This window comes from Hippichthys cyanospilos, chromosome 6 (assembly GCF_059441005.1).
Source record: "Hippichthys cyanospilos isolate Australia breed blue-spotted pipefish chromosome 6, RoL_Hcya_1.0, whole genome shotgun sequence".
Taxonomy (NCBI): Eukaryota; Metazoa; Chordata; class Actinopteri; order Syngnathiformes; family Syngnathidae; genus Hippichthys; species Hippichthys cyanospilos.
Genome location: NC_142374.1, coordinates 25,968,885 through 25,991,923, shown reverse-complemented (window position 1 = coordinate 25,991,923; position 23,039 = coordinate 25,968,885). Strand labels below are relative to the sequence as shown.

At 63.4% G+C, this 23,039-nt stretch overlaps 3 protein-coding genes across 5 annotated transcripts; all 3 read right to left on the bottom strand.

Moving 5' to 3' along the window:
- Window positions 1–38: 38 nt before the first annotated feature.
- Window positions 39–3,311, bottom strand: fem1b (fem-1 homolog b). The gene is given in 5 exon segments (XM_088418244.1): window positions 39–479; window positions 916–1,183; window positions 1,185–1,240; window positions 1,343–2,312; window positions 2,395–3,311. Coding segments are annotated over 5 exon segments (1,890 nt in total). The 5' UTR covers window positions 2,646–3,311; the 3' UTR covers window positions 39–134.
- Window positions 3,312–3,838: 527 nt separating this feature from the next.
- On the bottom strand, window positions 3,839–16,038 carry LOC148423048 (Golgi apparatus protein 1-like). 3 transcript variants are annotated; one of them, XM_088418209.1, is made up of 26 exons: window positions 15,523–16,038; window positions 13,455–13,484; window positions 13,268–13,354; window positions 12,739–12,954; window positions 12,099–12,302; window positions 11,843–11,914; window positions 11,489–11,675; window positions 11,183–11,391; window positions 10,973–11,094; window positions 10,745–10,846; window positions 10,521–10,674; window positions 10,255–10,290; window positions 8,756–8,980; window positions 7,971–8,033; window positions 7,794–7,907; window positions 7,639–7,727; window positions 7,449–7,566; window positions 6,812–6,904; window positions 6,599–6,736; window positions 6,397–6,520; window positions 6,165–6,307; window positions 5,979–6,080; window positions 5,811–5,918; window positions 5,485–5,605; window positions 4,983–5,089; window positions 3,839–4,865 (listed from the first exon to the last, which is right to left on the bottom strand). In XM_088418209.1, the coding sequence occupies exons 1-26, from the start codon at window positions 15,871–15,873 to the stop codon at window positions 4,698–4,700; spliced, it is 3,483 nt and encodes a 1,160-aa protein (XP_088274335.1). In that variant the 5' UTR covers window positions 15,874–16,038; the 3' UTR covers window positions 3,839–4,697. The 3 variants fall into 3 exon arrangements, with proteins under 3 accessions (XP_088274335.1, XP_088274337.1, XP_088274336.1); XM_088418211.1 differs by lacking the exon at window positions 10,255–10,290 and having other exon boundaries at window positions 10,488–10,674; XM_088418210.1 differs by lacking the exon at window positions 10,255–10,290.
- A 593-nt stretch (window positions 16,039–16,631) lies between these two features.
- Window positions 16,632–21,752, bottom strand: rfwd3 (ring finger and WD repeat domain 3). The gene is made up of 12 exons (XM_088418242.1): window positions 21,548–21,752; window positions 20,437–20,594; window positions 19,935–20,308; window positions 19,779–19,852; window positions 19,095–19,268; window positions 18,820–19,026; window positions 18,532–18,742; window positions 18,259–18,409; window positions 17,923–18,099; window positions 17,356–17,573; window positions 17,056–17,267; window positions 16,632–16,976 (listed from the first exon to the last, which is right to left on the bottom strand). The coding sequence occupies exons 2-12, from the start codon at window positions 20,592–20,594 to the stop codon at window positions 16,833–16,835; spliced, it is 2,100 nt and encodes a 699-aa protein (XP_088274368.1). The 5' UTR covers window positions 21,548–21,752; the 3' UTR covers window positions 16,632–16,832.
- Window positions 21,753–23,039: the final 1,287 nt, after the last annotated feature.

Sequence of the window (23,039 nt, the reverse complement as noted above, 5' to 3'; positions counted from 1 at the left end):
CCGCCGACCTGCGAAAGTTCAACTCGAGGAAACGGAACCATCGGCCTTCTTTAAAAGGCTTCAAATCGCTTGTAATTCTTCATATCATTTCCTACTAAAACATCGGCGCCCCGCTCGCGCCCGGCAAAGGTCGGTCAGTGGAAGTCGACAAAGTCCTCCAGGCCGGCGGGGATCTGGCGGCGGTAGTCGATGCGGTGGCGGCGCACGGCGCGCGCCGCCAGGCACTTGAGGCTCATCTTCATCTGCGTCTTGAGCAGGATCTCCGACACGCCCGTGGTGCTCTTGTCCAGCGGCGTCTCGTCCCGCCCGTTGACGCGGTCCGCGTGCGCGCCCGCCTCCACCAGGCCCACGATGATGGCGTGCAGCGTCAGGAAGTCGCTGATGGGCCGGTTGTACTGCACGATGACGTGCAGCGGCGTGTTGCCCTCCCGGTCCACCGCGTCCACCCGCGCGCCGCACTCCAGCAGCAGCTTGGTCACCTGCGAGCGCAAAAAGCGCCTCGTCGGACCCGTCTCCTGGTGGAAAAGGGCCCAAAGCCCTTCCCGCCCGCTACGCCCGCCCGGAATCAGCGGAGGCGCCTTCGCCGCTCGGATCGCAATTTTGGGCCTCCGTCGTCCGGCCCTAATACTTGAAAGCGGAACGCCGGCGTTTGCCAACGGGCCCCAGCGCGTTTGCGGCGCCCGCGGAACGACGTCCGGAGAGATCCGGGGCGATTCCCCACTCGCTCGAGGAGCGTCGATCAAAGGGCAGGGGGCGCGCCTCGAATTCCGATCGGTCCCGACGGCGGGAAACACGGGCGCCATCTTTTGAACCGCGGCCTGGAAAGGGCCGAGCCTCCCGGAGTCGCCGCTTGGGATTTCGGAGCCGGACCGACGGGCGCGCCGAGCTCCGACTTTGAACGGGGCGGCGCCTGACCTGCGCGTTGGGGAAGGAGCACACGTCGTTGGTGTGGAAGTCGTCGACGGGCGTGCTGGAGCTGACGGCCAGGTGCAGGAGCGAGGCGCCGTCGCGGGCCCGCGGGTCCATCCGCACCACCTCGTACACGTGCCTGTCCATGCGGGCGCGGCGGGCCGGGTCGCGGCACGCCGTCTTGGTGGCGATGCAGGCCAGGTAGAGGAAGGTGAAGAGGTTGGCCTCGCAGCCGTCGGCCGCCTGGGCCCGCTCGGCCTCGGGCGCCGAGCGGGGCGCGCGCCACGCTGCGGCCCATCTCCAGCGCGCTGCAGCCCAGGACCTCCTCCACCTGCGGACGGAAAGCCCAATGCGGACGCGGGCGGGAAGGCGGGCGGGACGGCGCGCGGGAAGGCGCGCGAGAAGGCGGGCGCGCCGCCACGCAGCTACGCACGGCCCGTTCCGAGAGGCGCTCCTTGAGGTGCAGCATCTGCGAGAAGACCTGGGCGAAGCGCAGCAGGTCCTTGTGGGCCGGCCGTTGGGCGCGCTGGCGCAGGCGCAGCGCGTGCAGCCAGAGGCGCACGCAGCTGTCGAACTCCATGTTGTCGGCGCAGACGGCGCCGCGGTAGATGACGGGGTGGGCCACGTCGGCGCTGTCGGGTCCCAGGACGCGCTCGCGGACCATCAGGCCTTCCATGTGAAGCGCGTGGCGGTCGTGGCGGATGGCCTCCAGCTCGGCGGGCGCGGCGCACTCGGGGCGCCCGCCGTAGGCCTCCGAGGGCGGCAGCGGCTCCTTCGGCGGCACGGCGCCGGCGTGGCGCAGGCGCTCGTCCAGGGCGGCCCGCAGGTAGCGGTAGGCCTTGGCCAGGTCGTAGCGGTCGCGGTCGTTGGCGAAGGAGGCCCCCAGCAGCTCCAGGGCGCGCACGCGGCGGGCCGGCCGGCAGTCGGCGCGCGCCAGCAGGAGGCACACCACCTCCTCCTGGCAGCCCTCGGCGGCCACCTCCAGCGGCGTCAGGCCGCGGGCGTTGGGCGCCACGGCGGCCCGCCGGCGCACCAGCTCGGCCACGGCGCCCAGGTGGCCGGCGTCGGCGGCGAAGTGCAGGGCGGTGGCGCCGCAGTGGGCCCGGGCGTCCGGGTCGGCGCCGCGCTCCAGCAGGAAGCGCACCACCGGGGCGTGGCCCTTGTAGGCGGCGATCATCAGGCACGTGTTGTCGTACTTGTTGGCCACGGCCACGTCGGCGCCGCGCTCCACCAGGAAGCGCACGATGTCCAGGCGGCCGTCGAAGCAGGCGGCCCGCAGCGGCGTGGAGTTGGTGACGGTGGTGTGGTTGACGTTGGCGCCGTGCGCCACGAGCAGGCGCGTCGCCTCCAGGTGGCCGGCGCCCGCCGCGCACCACAGCGCCGTCGCCCCGTCGATCACGTAGCTGCGGAGCGTCGGCCGGAGGTTAGCTTTGGCCCGGCCCGCCCCGGCCCGGCCCGGCCCGGCCCCGCCCCGGCGGCGCGCACCCGTCGAAGCGCGTGGTGCCCGTCTGCTCCGTGTCCACGCGGTAGTGGTCGAGCAGCAGGCGCAGCACCTTGTCGCGGCCGTTGCGGGCGGCGGCGATGAGCGGCGTGGAGCGCTGGCCGTCCGCCTGCTGGCTGACGAAGGCCAGCAGGAAGCGCGTCTCGGCCTCGCTGTGGTTGAGCAGCAGCGCGGCCAGCGTCAGGACGCGGCCCTCGCCGGCCGCCTTGTGCACGTAGCCGGCCAGGGACTCCATGCGGGCCCGGAAGGCGGCGGCGGCCTCCTCGGCCTCCGCCTCGGCCTCCGCCCCGGCCTCGCCGGCGAGCGCCGCCCAGCCGCCATCCGCCGCTCCCGTCGGACTGCCGGGCGTCTCCGTGGCGGCGACGGGGTGGAACGGCAACAACGGCGACGAACTTTTCAAGAGTCCGCGGAGGAGCTCGGTTTCAAAAGAGCGGCGCTCCGGCGCGCTGGCTAGGCCCGGCCGGGATGCCGGCCGCCCGGCTCGCTCCGCAAACGGCACTTTGCAAAAAAACGCCACATTAACGAGGACCGAAGGTGCTCTGCGCGGCGCTTTCCCCCGGCCGCTCGGCGACGGCGAGCCAGCACTTCCGGGAGCCGGGTCCCCCGGTGAAAATACGTCCGGCTGGAAACATCCGGCGGTCGCGATGCGAGGTTCCGCCAACGTTCGGGCGTCCGCTAAAACCCACTTTGGTAGCGCGTCCCCGGCACGGCCGGGAGAAACGGCGAAGCTGTCCGAAGAATAGATCCTTTCTCCTTCCGGTATGCGCGCAACTCCCAAACGGCTAAAGACGAAAGAGCAAATACATTTCGGGATTTGGACGTTTCCTAGGATCGACTCCCAGTTGGTCGCTCGCGCCACGCGTAATGCCGACACGAATTTAAAAAGAAAGGAAGAAAAAAAACCTTCAGTGCGAGGTGGCTACTTGGGACAAAATGGCCTTGCCTCCACGCCGTCGGGCGCGGGCCCAGCTTGCGATACAATGTCGGGCGACGCATTCAAAAGTGAGTTCGCCACCATGTTCAGTTTTTGCTCAGTCCATCGTGTTTGTTTGTGATCGTCGGGGACCCCCTTGAAAACGAGACGATTCATCTCAGGGGCTATGGTATATCTTCTCAAGAAATTCAATGGCTCGGTCGAACGCTTGACTCCTTGCCATCATTTTCATACCCCGTGGACATTTCTCGCGAACGCCTACAAGCGCTAACATCTCGAGAGCGAATCCGACAGATTTAGGACTTTTTGCTCGTTTGCGGGTCTACGCGGCGTACTGTTTAAAAGACAATTCGGAAGAAAAACGTTTGGCGTCTGGACAAGACGCTAAATCTGCTTTGCAGGATTAGGTCCCTCCCTCTCGTGACGTCAACCTTTTTTGGAGGGGGCAGCGAAACGTCGTAGGACCGCGGCATGTTTGAGGCGAGGCCAAAAAATAGAAATCTTGCAGACTTTATTATCAACAAACTGCTCATGTTCAAATCTGTACACAACAACAAAGTCCCTCCCCCGTCCCAAAAAAAAACCACAAACAAAAATGGACAGAAGCGAAGAAAAGGAAAAACCTCCTTGCCAAGATTTTGCACGGTTGGTCCCGCTCGGTGACGTCAGGGCCCACCTGAAGTAATAAATAAGGCTAATGGGCTAGCTAGCTAGCGGCTCGCGATCCCTGCGTGGCCTCCGGGCGAAAAAACATCAGCTTACTTCGCCCCCTCCCCGCAAATCTATGACGACTTTTACAAAATCTTGGAAAAAAACAAACAAAAAACAAACAAAAAAAACACAAATTTGACCTGTCCAGCGCTGACAAAAAAAAAGAAGCAAATTGACTGCGTAGCAAGGGAGCGTGTGCTCGGCCACGATCGGTCTGCTGCCCCAGCACTTTTTTCCTAAACTTGCCGCCGTCTTGACCCGCTGTCACGCGCCGCGGCCGCCACGGACAAAAGGGGCGCCTTGCCGCCGCGAAACAAAACAGAAGGCCAGTTGACCAAAAAGGCAAAGGGAAGGCAGTCCCACGGCCATTTTACACTCGCACATCCAAAGTGGAGAAAGTGTTCTTTTTTTGGTTCTTTTCAATATTTACACAGTTGGCACCCTCGCCCGCTGCCCCGACCGCCAGCAAAAGGAAGCCTCGAAATGAAGATGGAGGGAAGGGGGTATAAAAAAAAAAAAAGAGGCGGGGCCTCAACCAGCGGGCGGTGCTATCAGAGAGTGGCGGACCTCCACTTTTGAGCGTTCCGGAGTGGGCGGGCTTCCTCCCGCGGGCGCGCGTCCGCAGCCCGCGGCGGGCGGGGTCTACCTGTCCTTCAGCTCCCGGGTGACGCGTTTGGTGAAGCAGCCGCACAGCAGGCCCGTGAGGAAGAGCAGGGTCACGCCGCCGCCCATCACCGTCAGGATGTAGTTCTTGGAAGGGGACGTCAACACCTGGGCCGCCAGGTCCGAGAAGCCCTCCGCCGGCGCCACCTGCGGCGCCGGGCGCCGCGTCAGTGCCGCGCCCTTTTCCCCCAGCGCACCGTTTCGACCGGGCGGCCCGGAACCGGCCGGAGGGCCTCGGACGCCGCGCCGTTCGGCCGTAGCTACCTTGGCGGCGTAGCTCCACATGTCGATGCGGTCCTGAAGTCTCTTCTTGCACTCGGGCTGCAGACGTACGCGTTTGTCCTGCAGCGCCTCCATCAGGCACGACATCTCTGCGCGCACGTCACATCGCCGCTTCAGCGCCGTTCCAGAACAATTCGAAGGCCGATTTGAAACGTCTAGCTATTCGGCCGCTTAAAAAAACCCCTAACCCCCTCCCCAAAGATGGTCACTTGACAGCGCTGCCCACGCAACATACCGGAGTAACACTTGTCACATTAATCACAAAAAAACAGATTATTGTCACTACCGTCACTTTACAGCGGCCCGCTTTTACATGCGGCGGCGAGCAGCCGAGCGCAAAACATCACCGATCCGCTCGTCGAGAAGAAGGACGGGAAGTCGGCGACTCTCAAGTCCGGCCCCGAAACATATGCCGCGTCGACCGAAAACGACGCGCGCGTTTCGTCGAACGGCGACCCCGAATGGTAATCGCTCGTGTACTCACGGCGCCCCTTGCCAGGCGGGATGGCGGCGCAGTGGTGCTTGATGTCCAGCGCGCAGGCCGTGTGCAGGACCGGGTCCACAAAGATGTCCGCCTTGCTCTCCTTCAGCATGTTCAACACCTCCTGAAAGAACGACGACGCAAACAGAATACGTCACGAGGTCCGGGTTGTTCTTGTGGCAGCCGCTTGTCCCCCCCCAACCCCCGACGGATGCGGGACAAGAAACGCGGCGCTCGCGAGAATCGGCGAACGCACCGCCCTCCGTTTCGATTGGCAGAGCAGCTCGCGTTTGAGCTTCCAGCTCCATCCCAGCCAACGTTCCACGTACCTTCTTGCACGCGTCCTGCGCGATCCTCAGCAGGTTGACCTTCAGACATTCCTCCACTTGGCCCGTCTGCTCCTGCGCCGCCGCCTCCTCGGCGCACAGCTGCGCGATCTAAAGGCGCGGCGCTCGCGTTAGCTTAGCCCGGCGCCCCAAGGCGAAGGCCCGCCAAACCTCTTTGGTGCAATGGAGCTGCAGCTGAGGGTCCAGTCGGTAATCCAGCGCCGACTCCTGCAGGATGACGCGGATCTGGTCCTCGCAGTCCGACGACAGGCGCTGGCGAACGCGAGCAAGGCGGGCGCGCGTGTCACGGGGGCGGAGGGCGGGGCGGGGCGGGGCGGGGCGCGGGGGGGCACGCACCTGGTCAGCATACTTGAGCTTGAGGCAAGCGATGACCTGCCCCTCCAGCTCGCCGCCGGCCGGGGCCGAGTTCAAGATACCCTGGCAGAACTTGGGGATGTCGGCTTTGCACGCCTTCCTCAGGACGGGGTTCAGTCGGAAGTCTGAGCGCGCGAGCGGAGGACGAAAGCCGACTTAGAAAAAAGGCCGAGCCCGGCGCGGCGCCCCCGAAGGCCGCCCGTGGTGTCGTCACCCGTGTTCTGCGCGATCTGGCGCTTGGTGATCATCTGCTTGCACTTGGGATCCATCAGCTCGCTGTTCTTGTTCTGCTTCAGACACTGCAGCACGTTCTTGCCTTCCGACTCGGTGCAAAAGCGCTGGCGGGCGTGCGCCCCGCGCGCGCGTTACGATGGGCCGGGCGGCAAAGGAGAAGGCGTCCGGCGGCGGTCGCCTACCCTGATCATGTGCTTGCAGACGCTCATGAGCTTAAAGTCCAGTTCGGGATCCACCATCTCCACTTCCTGCAGCTTGAAGATCTTCTGGCGGCAGCGCTGGGTCAGCTGACGCTTGCTCTCCTTCAGGCACTCCATCACCTGGCCGCGGGCGTCGCGTGACACGCCTCGTCTCGCCTCGCCCGGCCGCGCTCGCTCGCCCGCGCGCTCACTAACCTGCGCGTTTCCGAAGGCCACCTTCTGGCACAGGCGGTCGATGTCCTGCTTGCAGGAATCGTACAGTTCCGGGTCCAGCCGGATGTCCTCCGACTGTCCGCAAAATGCACAAAGGCGAGTCGCGGCGGCGGACGCGGAAGGGGTCCAAAAGGTCGTCGCCGCGCGACGACGTCACGCTCGTCACATCGTTTCGCGACGGCGTCCTTTTTGATCGTGCAAATGCTCAGAATTGGAATGGTTTGGGCATTTTCTGCCCAGGCCGCACCCCCGGGCTACGGCGTCGCCGGTTTCCGCCGTTTTCCCGACAAAAAGCGGAAGAGCAAGTTTTTTCATCCCCCACCGTTTCCCCCCCACCTTACGGCTTCAGCGACAGGTTCTCTCGGGGGGCCGAAAAATCCACACTTGGCGCGCGTCGGTGCGCGCGCGCGCGCGCGACCGCTCGCTCGCCTCGCACCACGCTCACAAGTCAGCACATGCATACGTCGCCGCCGCTGAGATGCCGATACGCTATCGGCCCAAATCAGGGACGGTCCGACCGCTCGGTTTGCGGACAAAACAATCGGTGGGTAAAAGAGTTCATCGCAGCCCGGTGTCACAAGTCAGGAGGTCGCGCGGACCGTCGCGGAACGTTACGCACCATCTCCACCTCCTCCACGCGCAGCTGCTTGCGGCACTTGACCGACACGCGCTGCTCCTTGGCGTCCTGCAGGGTGTCGTTTCTCACCGTGGTGCTCAGGCACAGGACCACGTCCACCCTGCCAAACACGCCAATCGCGTCACGGCTCCCCGTCTCCGTGCGCACGCGCGAGCGAGCACGCAGCTCTGACTTCTTCTTGATGTTGGGACAAAGTTTGAGGACGTCCTCCTTGCAGGCCGTCTTGAATTTGTAGGAAAAGCGGAAGTCTTTGACCTGGATCTGCGGGCGCGGCGAGAAAAGAGCGTCGGACCAGGCCGGACGCGCGACGGCGGGGCGGCGCCTCACCAGCTGGAAGTGCGTGACGCCCACCGAACACTTTTCATTCATCTCCTTCTGGTGCTTGTTGCGCGCCAAACACTCCATCAGGTCTCCCGAGTCGATCTGGTTGTCGGCCACCTCCTGAGGACGGTTGCGGGCGCGTCAAGCGCCGGACGACTCGGCCGACGGCGGCCGGACACTTACGTGACAGTGGGCCTGGATGACGGGCTCGCAGGCTCGCATCAGCAGCGCCTCGATCTGAATGTCCTGAGGTCCTCGCAAAAGGCAAGCGCGCACGCACGACACACACACACACACACACCAGTAGGACGGCTTTGAAACAAAGTAGCTTTTGGAGGCTGCATGACGGCCACCAATGGCCTCAAGTCAAACCAGTGACTAAAGTAGCGCTCTGCGGCCATCTTGTGGCAACCGCGAGCGAGCCTAAGACTTCAGAGAGGCGCGCCAATGATATTTTTAGTGATAAGCCCAAATTAGATGCAGTGCGTTCGCCGGCCCCAGACGTATGGACTACGTACCTCTTTTGCGCGCTCTGGAATTCTATTTAGCATTGTCATTGTCAACCACTAGACGGCGCAACACTTTTGTCTGCCACTAAACTTCAGAGAGAGGGGAAACAGGAAATGTTTTCTCAAGTATTGGATCTCAAATCTCCAATTCCGCTTTGAATGTACAGAAAGCGATAGCTGTAGGATACTTTTCCGGCGTACGTGGCGGGGCCCGGTTGATTTACACTTGGCTCGGGGGGAATCGGTTTACTGCGCCCGGAGCCGTCGGGCCGCCGCCGTTTTTCTCCTGCCAAAACGCGGCTTTAAAATCCTGCCGGCGGTGTTTCGAAATCGCCGAGGCGACTTTTGGCAGCGAGCGCCCGGAAGGAGTGGAAAACGCCGGATTTCGGCGAGCCGACGTGCGAGCGATTGCCGGCGCCTCTCCGTCGGCAGCCTTTTTGCCGGCGGCCGAGCACGCACCTCGGACTCCAGCTCGGTCAGGTTCCCCACCACGTCGCGGCAGTCCGGGACCAGGTCCTCCAGGTGGTCCTGGAGACATTCCAGCTCCTGTCCCGCCTCCGTCTTCTCGCTGCACCACTTGCCCAGGTCGGTCATGCAGCGCTTCTGCAGATCGGGGTCCAGCTTCACGTCCAGCGCCCTTTGGTGGAGGATCCTCTGCACCTCCACTTTGCAGTCCCGCGACAGCTGCGGCGCCGAGATACGCGACGGCATTCGCAAGGAGGACAAAGGCACGCCGCCGCCCCTCCCCCGCTCATCTCCGTACGTCCCCGGGACAGATTTCAGAGAGGCGCTCCGACAAACGGGCGGCTCGACTTGGCAGGTGCGAACGGGAGGCCCCGAGCGGGCTTCGGACGCCGCTTGGCGTCGTCCGAAGCCCGCCGCGGATTTCAATTGCGGTCCCTGCACTGCAAGGATGGGTTGGCGGAGCCCACGCGCCTTAAGCTGCTCGGCCCCTTGCCAATAGTTGTCTATTGGCAAAGGATGCTGAGGCGGCTACATCAGGCGCGCGTTAGGTTTGGCGCTGGCCTCTTTCATGTTTGCGTGACCATTTATGAGCGTTTGGCAGAATATGAACTCGGTCGGGTAAACGCTCACCCACCTAACCCGCGCACGTAAGCCGAGCGGAGGCGCCCGTGAGCCGCGGCGCCGCGATCGCACCTCGCAAAGACGTTCGAGGGAGGCGCTCACGTGACCGTTGAGCGGCTCCCCGCCGCAATTAGGAGTCAAGCGTCGTCGCTTTCCCGAGTGCCCGGATCAATTTCGAGACAAGCCGCCGCGCCCGCGCGTACACACAACCACACAAAAGCAAAACGTCCTCTTTGTCCGCACGGGAAGACCAGCGCGCCCTCAAACGGAAGCGCCTTTCAGCCTGAAAACGATGGAAAACATTTTTACGCCATCAAAAAAGGTTGCGGTCAAGTTCAGCCACCCAAAACTTGATTTGTCTTCACATGAGGACAAAAAGAAAACTATACAGCGCTCCCCTGATTCGTTATTGCGCTTGGGCCACCATATTGTAAACGTGACAAATTGCAGGCCGCTCGCGCCATTTTAGGCGCGCTGGCACCTTGTTCAAATGTCTTAGCGCGCTCGTTTAGGGGGCGCTCACGCTCAGCGCCGATTCTTTTTCTCGCATTTCCTTCTGCGCTTGGACAGCCGAACCGTCTCCTGCGGCCCGCCGGCACTTCTGACTCCAATCCAAAAATGTCAATTGGCTCGTTCGGCCGAGTCGGCGCCGATCGGGGCCCGGGCCTACCGGATTTTTGCGGGTGGGGTTCCGACGTAACGCGGTTACTGGCGGACCTGGGCGAGGGCCTCCGTTCTACTCTTCCCGCGCAGGAAAAACAGGTGCGCGTGTGGGGGTGTCACGTAAAACGCAATAAACAGGGGTTCGCTGCATACGCTGTGCATGTGGGCGGCGTTATCCTCATCGTCCCCAACAGAGCCCAAGTACTCACGGTGGCGTTTTCCTCTCGAGCGACTGCCAACGGGGGCTACGAGAACACGCGGCGGTCAATGAGCGCACGTGCCCGCCACGCCCATTTCAACGTCCCGAGGCCGATTATCGACGGCAGCCCAACGATAGGTAACCGACGCTGCGCTACTTGTCGTAATGTATAAAGGGAGAAAAAAAATGGAAATAAAACAGCTACGTCGGCAGGAAAACAATTGTTCAAAAACGTGCTCGGGCGTGCCAACGAACGGGCTCGCCCGACCCACTCACCCTGCGGCCCTGCTCCACCGATCGGTAGGCGTGGCGATACAGGCAGGAGAAGATGGCGCCGGGCGGCATCATCTCGCTGGTCTCGTTCCAGCCGTGCGTGTGGCAGAGGCGGGCCGCGTCGCCCTGGCACTTCCTGTACAGGATGGGGTCCAACCTGGGCCGGGGGGGGGGGGGAGCAAGGCACTTAGCGAGAGGCGCCGGCGCGGGAAGCGGGCGCGGCTTACTTCCAGTCTCGCGCTATAAAGTATTGCAGCTCCAGCAGGCGGCGCTCGCAGTCTTCCACCATCTTGTCCGTGTACAGGTGCTCCATCAGACACGACAGGATCCTGAGCGGCCCCGACACGCCACGAGAAAGGTTGGCCACAAGCGCGGAGAACGGCTCAACAAACGCACGGACAGACAATAGCGCGCAAGCAACCCCGCCGGGGTTCGACGCGCGGAGCGGGACTGACATGGGGTCGCCGTTGCGGATGTGCTTGCAGGCCGTCTGGATGACCGACTCGCAGGCCTCGTTGAGCGCGCGGTCGATGCGGTAGTCGGCGCCCGGGTCCGCCTCCTGGATCAGCGCCTGCAGCTGAGGGACGGCCAAAAACAAAACAAAAATCGAATTCGGCGAGAAAGCGGGACGCGGACGACGGCCGCTTGGGCACGAAGGGACTGACCGCGCGCCGGCAGTCGGGCTCGACGGCGTCGGCGCGGCCGACCCGCATGAGGCAGTGCAGCGTGCGGCCTTTGCGGTGCAGCCCCGAGCACCGGCCCTCGATCTCGGCCCGGCAGTGCAGCACGATCTCGGGGCTGAGCGAGAAATCCTCCATCAGCATGCGCCGGTAGTCCATCATCTCGCCCTGGCACTCGCCGCTCACCGCGCGGCCTGCCCGCAAAACACGGCGGCGGGCGCGTGAAGGCGGGGCCGGGAAGGGGCGGGGCGGGGCCGGGCCGGGAAGGGGCGGGGCCGGCGGCCGGCTCACCTCGATGCACGGCCGATTCCAGGCAGAGCAGCAGGTAGGAGAGCCGCGCCTCGCGGGCGCGCGGCACGCCGCCGTCCGCGCTGCAGCGGTACTTGCGCAGGTCCGACTTGCAGGCCTTGGCCAGCGAGTAGCTGACTTTGTAGTCCTGGGCGATCAGCTTCTGCCTGGTGGTCAGCGCCTCGCGACACTACGACCAAAACTTGCACTTTCAAAGGGGGCCGCTCAAGTAGAGGGAAACCACCCGCGCGCGCCGATCCCCGGACGCGGGGGCCATTTGAACGGGCCGAGCGTCCGGTTTTCCTCAGTTTGTCCACGGCCGCAACGGGAATCGTTTTGTTTTTTGCCGCTACTCACCCTCTCCGACATGGCCTCCTCGAACTTGTGGTTGAAGAGACACTTGTACACGCGCCCCTCGCCCGCCAGCGTCTGCGCAGAGCCCAAAGCGCGCGCGAGTTGACCGGTGCGAGATCGGTTTCCACAGTTTCCGCCTTCGAGCGATTCGGGCGGCAGAAAAGTCAAAGCGAAGTCAACGGGCGTCCGAGTCGGCGACGGCATCGAGCGAGCGATCCATTGGTATTCGCGGAAGGGGAGCGAGAGGCGGCGGACTCACGCTCTCGCAGAAGCGCTCGCGGTCGTCCCGGCAGGCGAAGTAGAGGTAGCGGTCCAGGTGGAAGTCGTCCGAGGAGAGCTCGGCCACCCGCATGATGGACTTCTTGCACTCCTCCTTGATGGCGTGCGCCCCCGGCCGCTCCTCGGCCTCCCGCACCAGGCCCTTCTCCAGGCAGGCGATCACCTCGCCCTGCGAGTGCACGTCCTGCGGCGCCGCGCCGCCGGAGCGCGCGTCAATCCTTTCTCGCGGCCAGAGCGCGGGGCGGGGCGGGCGAGCGAGCGGCCCGCTTTGACACGAGTCTCTGGCAGCCCGTCGGGTACACATTGCCTTTGCGAAATCGGAAAACCAAGTTTTCCACCTCAGCCGCCGCGTCGCCCGAAAAACACCTCTCGCTTGCTCGGGGAACGACCCGTGGCGGCGCGCCCCTTTTCTGACTCGGTAAGCTTTTCTGAGCAAACGCGGCGAGTGCCGGCCGGCACTCGCCGCGTTTCGACCGGCGCGCGTTATCCTTTCGAGAAAGGCTTAGGCGACACGCGGAACAAGAGGAACGCTCTGCGCCCTAAAACCGGAAGCCGTACGCTCGTCGGCGGACTCCGCCCTCACGGAAAAGGCACCCGGGGCAGCGGGCGCGTTGGCCCACCTTGTCTCCCGAGTTGACGCTGCCGCAGCGCAGCGCGTTGATGTCCTGCCGGCACTTGTCCACAAAGCCGCACACCAGGCGGTAGTCGCTGAAGACGATGCCCGTCATCTTGGTTATGTACTGCTTGCACTGGTACTCGCTGATGTTGGCGCGGTGGTCCACCAGGCACGACACCAGGTAGCCTTTGCCCAGCTCCTCCGCCGCGCACTCTTTCAGCTGCGCGACACGGACGGATGAGCGAGCGGGAAAGGTCGGCCCCTTCGCCCGGCTCGGAACGTCGGCTCGGGAGGCAAACCGATCGACGGCAGATTTTTTTTCGGCATCAAACAGTCAAAAATGTGTCGCCGAATTTAAATATATATAGTTTGGGGTTTTTTCGGGGCCGTTCATAAGGCCAACGGCTGGTTCTTTTTGACCACGATGCCACGTCGGCGCCGCTTTTCGGGGCTCCCCGAAAAGCCGGGGTCGCGAACGAATAAGGGGCCGGCCCGCGTGTCCGCGCGGGCCTTTTCAAAGGCGCTCGACTCACCTCGGAGATGGTGGACCTGCACACCTCCACGGCCACCGACTCAAACTTGGGGTCGGTGGTCAGGTTGAGCTTGTAGTTCCACAGCAGCTGGAGATTGGCGCGCGAGAAAATAAAGAGGGTCCGTCAAAAAAAAGAGCCCGCCGGGCGCTGCGGCGACGCGGTCGCTGTTCTCGGCGAGTGCGCTTACGTGGCTGCATTCGGCCGCGATGTCCGTCTCCTACAAAAAGAGAGACGGGGAGGGGGTGAGCGAGCGAGCTTCCGCAGCGACCCAAAGCGATTCGCCGACGAGGAGTTCGAAGGACTTCGCTCGGCAGGAGGGAGCGCCGGCGAAACGCCGGCCTAACCGCGCCGAGGGCCCGTTCAAATCACGTCGCAGGCTCCGATTGCGAGTGACGAAGCCTGACTCCGCGTCCGCTTCGCCGCGGCGAATTTTTGCTCCTAAAAATTTCCGGCCGGCAAAAGGCCGCAAAGGTCAACTTCCGCCGATGCCTTCCTTCAACCAGGCGGCCCGAAATGAACGCGGCAAAAGCGGCAAAGCCGCGGGCGCGTCCTCCCCCGCAAAGACGGGCGACGCGCGTGCCGAACGACCTCCGTCCGCGTCCGATAACAAGTCGACGCGACGTCGAAAAGCGCCGGGGGAAAAACGAGAGGACGCGACGCGGCGGAATTTCGAGAAGGATTCCGGCGGGGCCGGTGGAACCGCTGGCTTTGACGGGAAGGAATTCAACGGCTGGGCGCTGAAACGAGGCCGTCGCCGGCCCGGGTTGGAAATAACGCGGCGCCTCATTTGCTGCCCTCTATTTTCATCTGGGGACCATGAAACGTTTGGGCCAAAGTGAGCAGATGCCTCTTCCGCTCCTCTTCTTCTTCCGCCTCCCTCCCGGAGGCCTCCACGTACACCAAACCGCAAGACGCGCACCGCCGATGTTGCGGGACAAAAGCGGCGAGAGGCCCCGCCCGCGCGGCTAAACCGCACCCAGCAAAGACACATGTACATAGTGCTCGCCCCCCCCCCGCCCCCCCAAAGAAACGACGAGTTGAAAGCCCTCGATCCATCCCACTATTTTACCTTGCCGCTGTTGAAAATTGCCACTTCTAAAGAATCTGTCATAAAAAAGCTAAACATAAGAAGAGTAACGATGAAAGGCAACTCCGAGCGTCCGATCTCGATTTCCAATCTTGTTTTTGGAGACGCGAAAGAGCCAAAACGAAGGAAGGACCGACGCGTTCCCAACGGCCCTCGAGTCTGACGACCGCTTTTCCATTTCAGAGAGCGCGACCCAAACGCTTTCGATTTGAAATGTTTTCCCGCACGGCGATACTGGGGAAAGGCGGAAAAGGTCGGGAGTCCCCGTCGTCCGCGGGGCCCTCCCCGTTAGCTTCCGTCCGCCGACGAAGCCGATCGACCGACGGAGTGATTTTTATCCTTACGTGAATTCGGCGGCGACCTTGCGGCGGGCCGGTCGACGCGCGCTTTCACGAGATCGCGAGACGGGAAAGCGAAGACGGGTTTTGAGCGGGTACCAAACGGCGGATCGCCGCCGACCGATTTTCCCTTATAAAAACGATGCCGAGGGGCCAGACTTTTCCGAAAGAAAGGCCAGGCTCCGACTTGCCCACGCCGTCGAAAGTATTGAGATTTTGCGGGGTAATTCTTATGACCGGTCGGCTGCCGTGCGCACGCACGTATGTGTAATTTGATCATATCGGTCATTGGTTGAAGTGTTTTTTACCTTTGTCATGTTGGGTGTGTTTCTTTGCGTTTGCCGCAGCTCTCTAGCTTGATTTCATAGCTTCATAGCTTTAAGTCACGTTGGACGCTGCTTTGGGAGGAAGTTAAAGTTCGAGTTTAGTTTCCAAGTCTAGCGTTGTTGTCCTGTTCCGCCCGACTAGCGGTTGTCACTTAGTATTGGGAAAAATAAACGCCTTTTTTTTCCATCGCTTGCCTCGCCTATTACTTGAATACTTCTGCCCACTTTAACCTTTAAACGGATCGGTTTGGCCAACGGGGCCTTCCCGTCCGTTCCCCGCTTGGGGCCGCGGCGTCTTCCCCCCCGAAATCAAGCGAAGGTAAAGAAAAACAAAAAACAAAGCAGGACCAGCGAAAGCGTCCCGTCCGTCGGGCTTCCGCGTGACGTCCGGTGAGTGCGTGGGCTAGCTAGCGAGGCGGCTAACGGAAGCCGGCGGCTAAGCTTTAGCGGGCAAAGCAGCACCGCGACCGACCGACCGACCGACCGACCGACCGACCCACCGACCTCCTTCTTGTCCTGGAGACACTCGAGCACGGCCAGGTTGTTGCTCCACGTCTCCTTGGCGCACAGGCGCGTCAGGTCGTCCCTGCACGCCGCCTCCTCGGACAACCTCCACACGGCGGAGCGCTTCCGAAACGCCGAGGCCGCCCCGCCGCCGCCGCCGCCGCCGCCGCCGGCCGGGCTCCTCTCGGCTGCCGCGTTGACCGCGCCGGGCGGGTTCTGGAGGCTGGCGGCGACGGGCCGAGCGTTGGCCTGTCCGTTGGGCTGTCCGTTGGCGTCCGCTCGACACGGCCCGAGAAGGGACGAGACGCACAAGAAAAGCAAGAAGTGAGGAACACGTATGCAGTCCGCCATCTTCGGGCCGCCGCTGCTGCGTTCACGGACGCTCGGGAATGTCGGCGCACCGGCCTGCCTACGGTGTGGAGAGCAAGCGGGGACGGACTCTCGCGGTTCCTCGGCCGGCTGCCGTATGAATAATTCATGAGCGCTTGAGGTTCGGGCTACGGGTCGCCCAATCGCGCGAGGCCTCCGGAAAGGGGGGGGGGGGCGGGGGGGGGGCGCTTCTCTGCGCATGCGTTTGGTCGAGTGACGTCGCGCGGACTTTTGACACCGGCGCTTCCTCGAACGAGTTCATTCCACCTTGCCTTAACCTTTGTTGAAATTCATCATTTCACGTGGCGCCGAGATCTTGAAAAACGTCTTTTGCCACTTGCGGCACGGAAAGTGACATCGCAGTTACTCAGGTGACGACCGATCCGGCTCACCTGTCTTCTGCCTTCGCTCGCTGTGACGAGCGCCATGATTTTTTTTGCCTCCTAAATCTCTTGACCGTCATCAAAGATGGGAATTTCAGGAACGGAAAGTAAAAGTCGCGGCGGTTCGGCTTCGGCCACAGGTGCGTCCACTTAACTGGCAGGTTCATGAAAACCCCCCTCTCTGGAACTGGTTTCCCCATCTCTGACTGTCGTCACATTCATGGGCCAAACTTCTTCAGTCGCTTTTGGAAACCAATACATCAAGCGCGCCTAATGCAGTGCCAGTTACCCAGACAGGACCTAGATGGAGTTTTTTTTTCCGCTTTGTCGCACAGTTCACGCCACCCCGGACCGACAAACGTGGTAACTTTTTAATTCACTCGAAAGACACGGCAACGTCATGACACGTATAAAAGAAACGTCGGTTCTAGTCCGAAGTCCACACGGTTAACGACAAACATTTCAAGCGGTGGAAAGAGTCCGGAGTCCCCTCCCGCCTCGGAATAGCGGCGGCTTCTTGTTCAAGGCTGCCCGATTGGCCGGCGTCTTTGCGCCTTCTCACTTCCACTTGTAGAGTTTCACCATCTTTTGCGTCAGCGCGGCCAGGAAGTGCTCGCCGTCGACGGCCAGCGGCGCGATGTCCACCACGGTCAGGTCCGCCGGAAGCCTCTGCAGGAGGGCGCCGCTGGACGCCTCCCACACCTGCGCGGTCACAGGCGCCAATGGTTTTGGCGGCCCCCCCGTCGCAACGCGCCTCACCGAGCGCGGCGGCCGTACGTACCACGGCGGACTGCGTGGCTTCGTCGCCGGCGCACACCAGAGCTCCGCCTCCGTGCGGACCGGCGAAGATGGCGTTCTTGTTGAGGATGCTGCAGGAGGAGCCGGCGTTGAAGGTCTGCACGGGCGAGCAGGAGCAGGCGGGCGAGCCGGCGTCCGGCCGCGGCTCCCGGGTCAGCGCCATCAGGACGCAGCGCACGGTCGGGTGGGAGCGGCCTGGGCGCGGAAAAGCCACGCCGCTGACTTTTTTGGCCCGCTTTCCCCAGACGGGAAGCGCAAAGGCGGGCGGGCGGGCGGGGCTCACCGGCGCGGTACGTGACCAGGCAGTGTCGGCTCTCCGTCTCCACCTGGATGTCGGTGCAGCTTCCCACCTCCAGCGGCAGGACGTGCGACTCGTGCTCGCCGTCGTCCAGCCGCTCCCAGAAGAAGCCGCCGGCCTCCAGCGTGCCGGCGATCAGGCCGCCGCACGGGAAGGAGTCGGAGGCCGCGCGGGGGATGTAGCACAGCGACACCACCGGGGCCCTGAAAGCGCCACGTCGGCGTTCGGGCTGGTTGGGACCGACCCGAGATCGCCGCGGAAAAGCCGCCACGTTTCCACGCCGCCGCTCGCCGGCTCCCGTTAGAACGGGCTACGTCGGGCGCGTCCGAAGCCGGCCCCCGGCCCGTCCCGCATCTGTTCCGGGTTTACGTCCTCCCGAACGATCGGCGGGCTCGGCGCGAGAGCCATGACCGGCCGGAAACCTCGAAAGCGCGCCGGTGCCGGTACCGGCCTGGAACGCGCCCGGGCGCCATCTCACGTGGGGCTCTTGAAATGAACCGCCGAGCGGGGAAGAGAAAAAGCGGGAGCAAAAGAGAGAAGGGCCTACGGTACCGAGAGTTCAGCGGCCGGAGCTCCTGCACGTGGGCGGCGGTGTCTCGGATGTCGTAGAGCAGGATGGAGCCGTCGTTGAGACCGGCGTAGAAGTAGTTGGGATTGTCCAGGCACCAGCAGCAACTCCACACCGGCTTGCCCGCGTCGTACGACTGCACCACCGCGTTAGTCGGCAGGCTGCGGGGAAGGGGGAAAACAAAGGGCGAGTTGAATGCCAAAGCGAGATTTGGGACGCGGGATTTGCCGTTTTCGCCGACTCTTTTCCCGCTCTTCCTGAATGACGTCGTCACTTTTGCCGGCGGCGATCGCGGCCCCGGAACGGAACGGCGGGCTCACCTGGTGAGTTTGAGGGTTTTGTCCAGCGACGCGGAGAGCAGCATCCCGTCGCCCTGCCCGTTCAAGCACATGGCTCGGACGTGGCCGCGGTGGATGGGGATGTACTGGCCGGACCTGAGGCGGGCCAGGCTCATCTTCTTCACGCCCCAGCCTGCCGCGCGCGCACACACGGACGCCTGAGCGCGCGGCGAGGCCGGCGCGAGGCCCGGCGAGGCCGGCGCGAGGCCGGCGCGAGGCCGGCGCGAGGCCGGCGCGAGGCCGGCGCGGTCCTACCCGACACGAGGGCGCCGTGCGGCGACGGCTTGGAAGCCAGCAGGCAGCCGAGCCGTCGGCAGTGGGCCAAAACCCGGCAGCCCCCGCTGTCGGACACCAGCGCGGCCTCGTGGAAACCGTACGGCGCCGAGAGCCGGGAGCCGGGAAAAGCCAGCGGAGGGGGGCGGGACGAGGCGCCGGCGGCCGAGCTCGCGGCCTGAGCTCGGAGCTCCTGCCGTCGGGGGACGAAAAAGTCAGGCGTCCGGCCGGGGCTCGGCTCGGCTCGGACTCCGGAGGGGGCGTCCCGACCTGCAGCTCCCGTCGGGCTTGGTCGTACTTGCCGGCGACCGCCTGCAGCTTGAGTTTGCAGTGAGCCGATTCCAGCTCGGCCGTCCTCCTCAGGGACCGCTCCTCCTCCAGGGACCTCTTGAGGCTCTCCTGCTGACCGTTGTCCACGGCTCTCAGCTTGGGGGCGTAGAGGAGGACCACGTCCGAGCGCTTGGCCTTCTTGTTGCACTGAGGCGGCAGAGGCGGACTTCTGAGCCTCCGACCCCCGCGCCCCGACCCGCGCCGACGCCACCGACCTGCGGGCATTTGGCGGCGGAGCCCTGCGAGGCCAGCCACCTCAAGACGCAGGCCGAGCCGAAAAGATGTCCGCAGCGCAGGGCGGCCACGCGATGCTCGCCCGCCGCCGTCCACGCCTCCAAGCAGATGCTGCACGTGTCGGCGTCGCCCTCCTCGCCCTGCCGGGCGGGCGGCTGAAAGCGCAGGGGCGACACATTTTCACCCCCGCCCGCATCGCGATTCTCATTTTGCCTTTCCTGCGCCCATTCCCCGGCCTTAACAGACAGACGCCGAGCGATCGTCCTCCGTCCGAGCGACGGCCTCCGTTCGGTGCTTTCGGGGTGGGCCGCGGGAGGAAAACGCAGTCCCGAGCGAGGACAACGGCGCACAAAGCGGAGTGTTTTCAACGCCCATTGTCTTTGCTCAAGAGATCGGATGACTGTTTTGATTGTTTCGCGGCACATTCGGAAATGCAAATGAGTACTTTCGGTAGCGGTTAGGTGCGTGGCAACCCCCTTTTTCCCCGACAATTTACGGACCCTGTCTTTTTGTTGTTTTCACGTGTCGGGAGCCGTTACAAAACGCAAAGCGGGCCTCAGTTTGCGGTCACTGGACAAAAATCGCGTCCCCATCCGCAGAACCCGCCGGGTACCCGGACGTCCCATCGGAACGCCGGCACCCGCCTTTTTCCGCCGCGGTCTAACCTGCGCATCGGAAGGGCCGTCGTCGCCGTCTGTTTCTCCCGCCGCCTCTTCTCCTCCTCCTTCTCCCTGACCGTCTGCAAGTGAACATGAAAAGAAGAGCTGAAGGGAAGGAAAAGCGCCCTAACCCTAACCCTCCCAGTCAGAAAGAGCACCCACCGGCGGGCACGTTCCGGTCGGAGCCGCGGGGATGCGGGGGAGCGGGCGAGGCCGGCCGGAGCGCGGAAGGCGCCGCTTCGGTCCGCCCTCCCTCGTCGGAAAGGTCGTCCCGGGCGCCGTCGGGGGGCGGCTCGGCGCCGTCGGGGGGCGGCTCGGCCCCGGCGCCGTCGGGGGGCGGCTCGGCCCCGGCGCCGTCGGGGGGCGGCTCGGCCCCGGCGCCGTCGGGGGGCGGCTCGGCCCCGCCGGCCGCTCGCGGCGCAAAGTCGGAGAAGCCTCGGGAAGGCGCCGGCGCCGCCGTCTGGCCGGAGAAGCGCTCGCGCCTGCGGCGAGCCGCGAGGGACGCACGTTTGTCGCGCCGCGACCTTCTCGCCCCTCTGTCAAACGGTTAGCGTTTCCCGTCAAGGGAGGAACGGGAAGGGGGCCGTTGGGAGAAAGCCGATTGTTCGTTCGAGGGGCTTTCGGCATCCGCTACGGGGGCGAACGGTCCGACGGTTCCACCGACCTGACCCCGCGCGCGGGCGACGGCGACCGCGCGGCCGCTCCTCCTCGGCCCGTCCTCCCCCGGCTGGAAAGGAGCCCGAGCGGGAAGGCCACCCGCGCCCCCGCCTCCTCATCTTCGGCGGCGGCGTCCCGGAGCGGCTCCGCCTCGGCGCCTTCCATCTGAAGAGCGCACGGAGAGTCAGCCGCACTACATTGGGATTTCGGAGCGGAGGCCGCGTTGGATGGCGCGCTCGTCGTGAGCTCGGACGGCGTCGCTGGGACCTCTCTCGCTCGGCTTCACCTGCGCGCGACGCGCGAGCTGTACCCCGAGGCGGGCCCGGTTCAAATTTCGCTCCCTTCGGCCCGGGCTTCCCCGTTAAACGCGAGCGGCGCTTCAGCGTCAAACCGGTCACCGCTATTCCTCCATCTTTTTGGAAAAAACAAACAAAGGAAAACCTCTGCCTCACCGCATGCGGGGTTCGTGCGGATACGCCGGCGAATATTGAACGTGTAAGTACGTTTCGCATACGGTCGCGGGCGGCGCATGGCTCCGGTCTCCCCTTGCGGGGTTGGCACGTTCTCCCCGCGCCCGAGCGGGTTCCCTCCCACGTTCCAAAGAACACGCACGACGGATGTATCGGACACCGGGACTCGTCCTAAGGCGTGATCGGGCGCGCGAGTGCCGTTCGGTCCCTGTGCGCAGGGCGTCCCCGCATACCGCCCGAAGGCAAGCCAACGAACCACGTGAGGAGCCGTGAGGGGCTAGAGAGAACGGACGGATGGATTTGACGTAGACCGAGACGGAAAGCAGGTCGATCAAATTGGAAGTAGCTCGCATGAGTGAAGAGTGCGGGCATCCCGCGATTAGACCTTGCGCTTTTCTTTTCTTTTCTTTTCTATTTTCGTTTGATCTTCGAGAAAAGACTTTGGAGGAAGGAAAGGCAGGCTCCCGGGCCAGGCGGCACGCCGTCAACAAGTCAATCCATTTTCCCTATTATGGGCCGGGCGCAACGATCGACGGAGCGGCGATAAAAGAGGCGAATCCGCAGGTTGCGAAGCGCGACCGTTCGCTCGAGCCTCGGCGGTACCTGCAAAGTGTTCGCCGCTAGCTAGCGGCCGTCTCCTTCGCTTACCGGCGGACGATTCTCGGCGGCTCTTTTCAGCTCAAGACTCGGCGAGCCCGCTGGACGGAGGCAAGTCGCCGGTCGCGCCGGGGCGCAGTGCAAAAAGCATCCAAAGTACCGAAAAGTGGACCGCTCGGGCACGCCCGGAAGTGAAATTATCCCGGGCTCTTGTGCGTTTCCGCTTACGTCGGCAGCAAAGACGGGAAACGTGAATCTGTCCTTACGTCGCTAGCCGCTAGAGGGGGCGCGCGGCACACACGCGAATCCGCGTTGACGTTTGCGTTTCATGCGAAACGCGCGCTCGAACAGGGTCAGCGTGGACATTTTTAATAGGCACTCTAGAGACTATCGATCGCAGGTAGAATGTTTTTTGCCCGTCGCGATACAGAAAAGACAGTAGGGGGTGAGGGTTTGGCCACCCCTGACCGCGCGTCTGGGTGAGCAGATGGTCACGTGGTGTCGTCCTGGGGGGTTCGGGATGGAAGACAAAGGGAAGAAGGGGTTGAGGAAGAGAGCGGCTTTTTTTCCGACGAAGCTCGAACCGACGTGAGCGGAGTTTGCCCGAATCGAATCTTTTTCCCACTTTTTTTCCATGGCCAAGGCGGCGTTCGCGCAAACGTCACCGCGCCGACATCTCGGGTGTTGGAATCGGCGCGTCGCCTTCCGTAGAGAAATGAAAGTTTGAAGAGCCGAGACCGGCCTGTCGCTCGTCGACCCCGGTACCGGTCGAGCGGGAAGCGGCGCGGGAAATCACCCGAGGGCGACATAATTGTGGCATCGGTACGCCGGCCGGCGACGCCCTTCCGAAGCTGCGCCTGGGAGGAGGAGGCACGCTCATCACTTTACACTGCTCTTGAGTGGTTTCACTACTCTTTTTTGGGGGGTGGGGGGTGGGGGGGTCGATGCAAGACAAAAAGCCTCGGCGCAATCGTCCTCGCCGTTGGCAAACGAACGAGCGCGCAAACATTCCTTGATGCTTTTAACGTCAAACATCACCTATTTTTTTTGTCGGGCGGTTCTCGATCGGTAAGTCAAAATGTCAGACCTCGTTCTCGTGCAGGTGTCACGATAATAAAGGCTAGGCTTGGGGTCGGGGTCAGGGGGCCCGAGACTTACTGAGACCGGTGAGTTCCCGGACTAGAGATAAGTCCAAAAAAAACAAGCGGCGTCTTTTGGGCATTTGTTTTGGACATCTGACTCCGCGGGTGGAGCGCCGCCCCGGACGACGCCGCAGGGAATCATATATTAGGTTGTTATCATTACGCGCTCATTTGATTGTTAGCCATTTATGCAACCCTAGTTCATTTTGAGCCTGTCCTCGGATAGAGCTGTTGACGCACCGAAGCGTGAGCCGGGCCCTTTTGTCGCGTCTTGTAACCTGCTATGCTTTTGCTCAATGAAAGCCAGGAGGGGCGGCCGGGCGGTCCAATTAGCGCCGGAAAACCCCCGAGTTCATTGGCCCAAGCTTTTTCCCTTCGCCCGGCATAGAAAAGTCAATCCT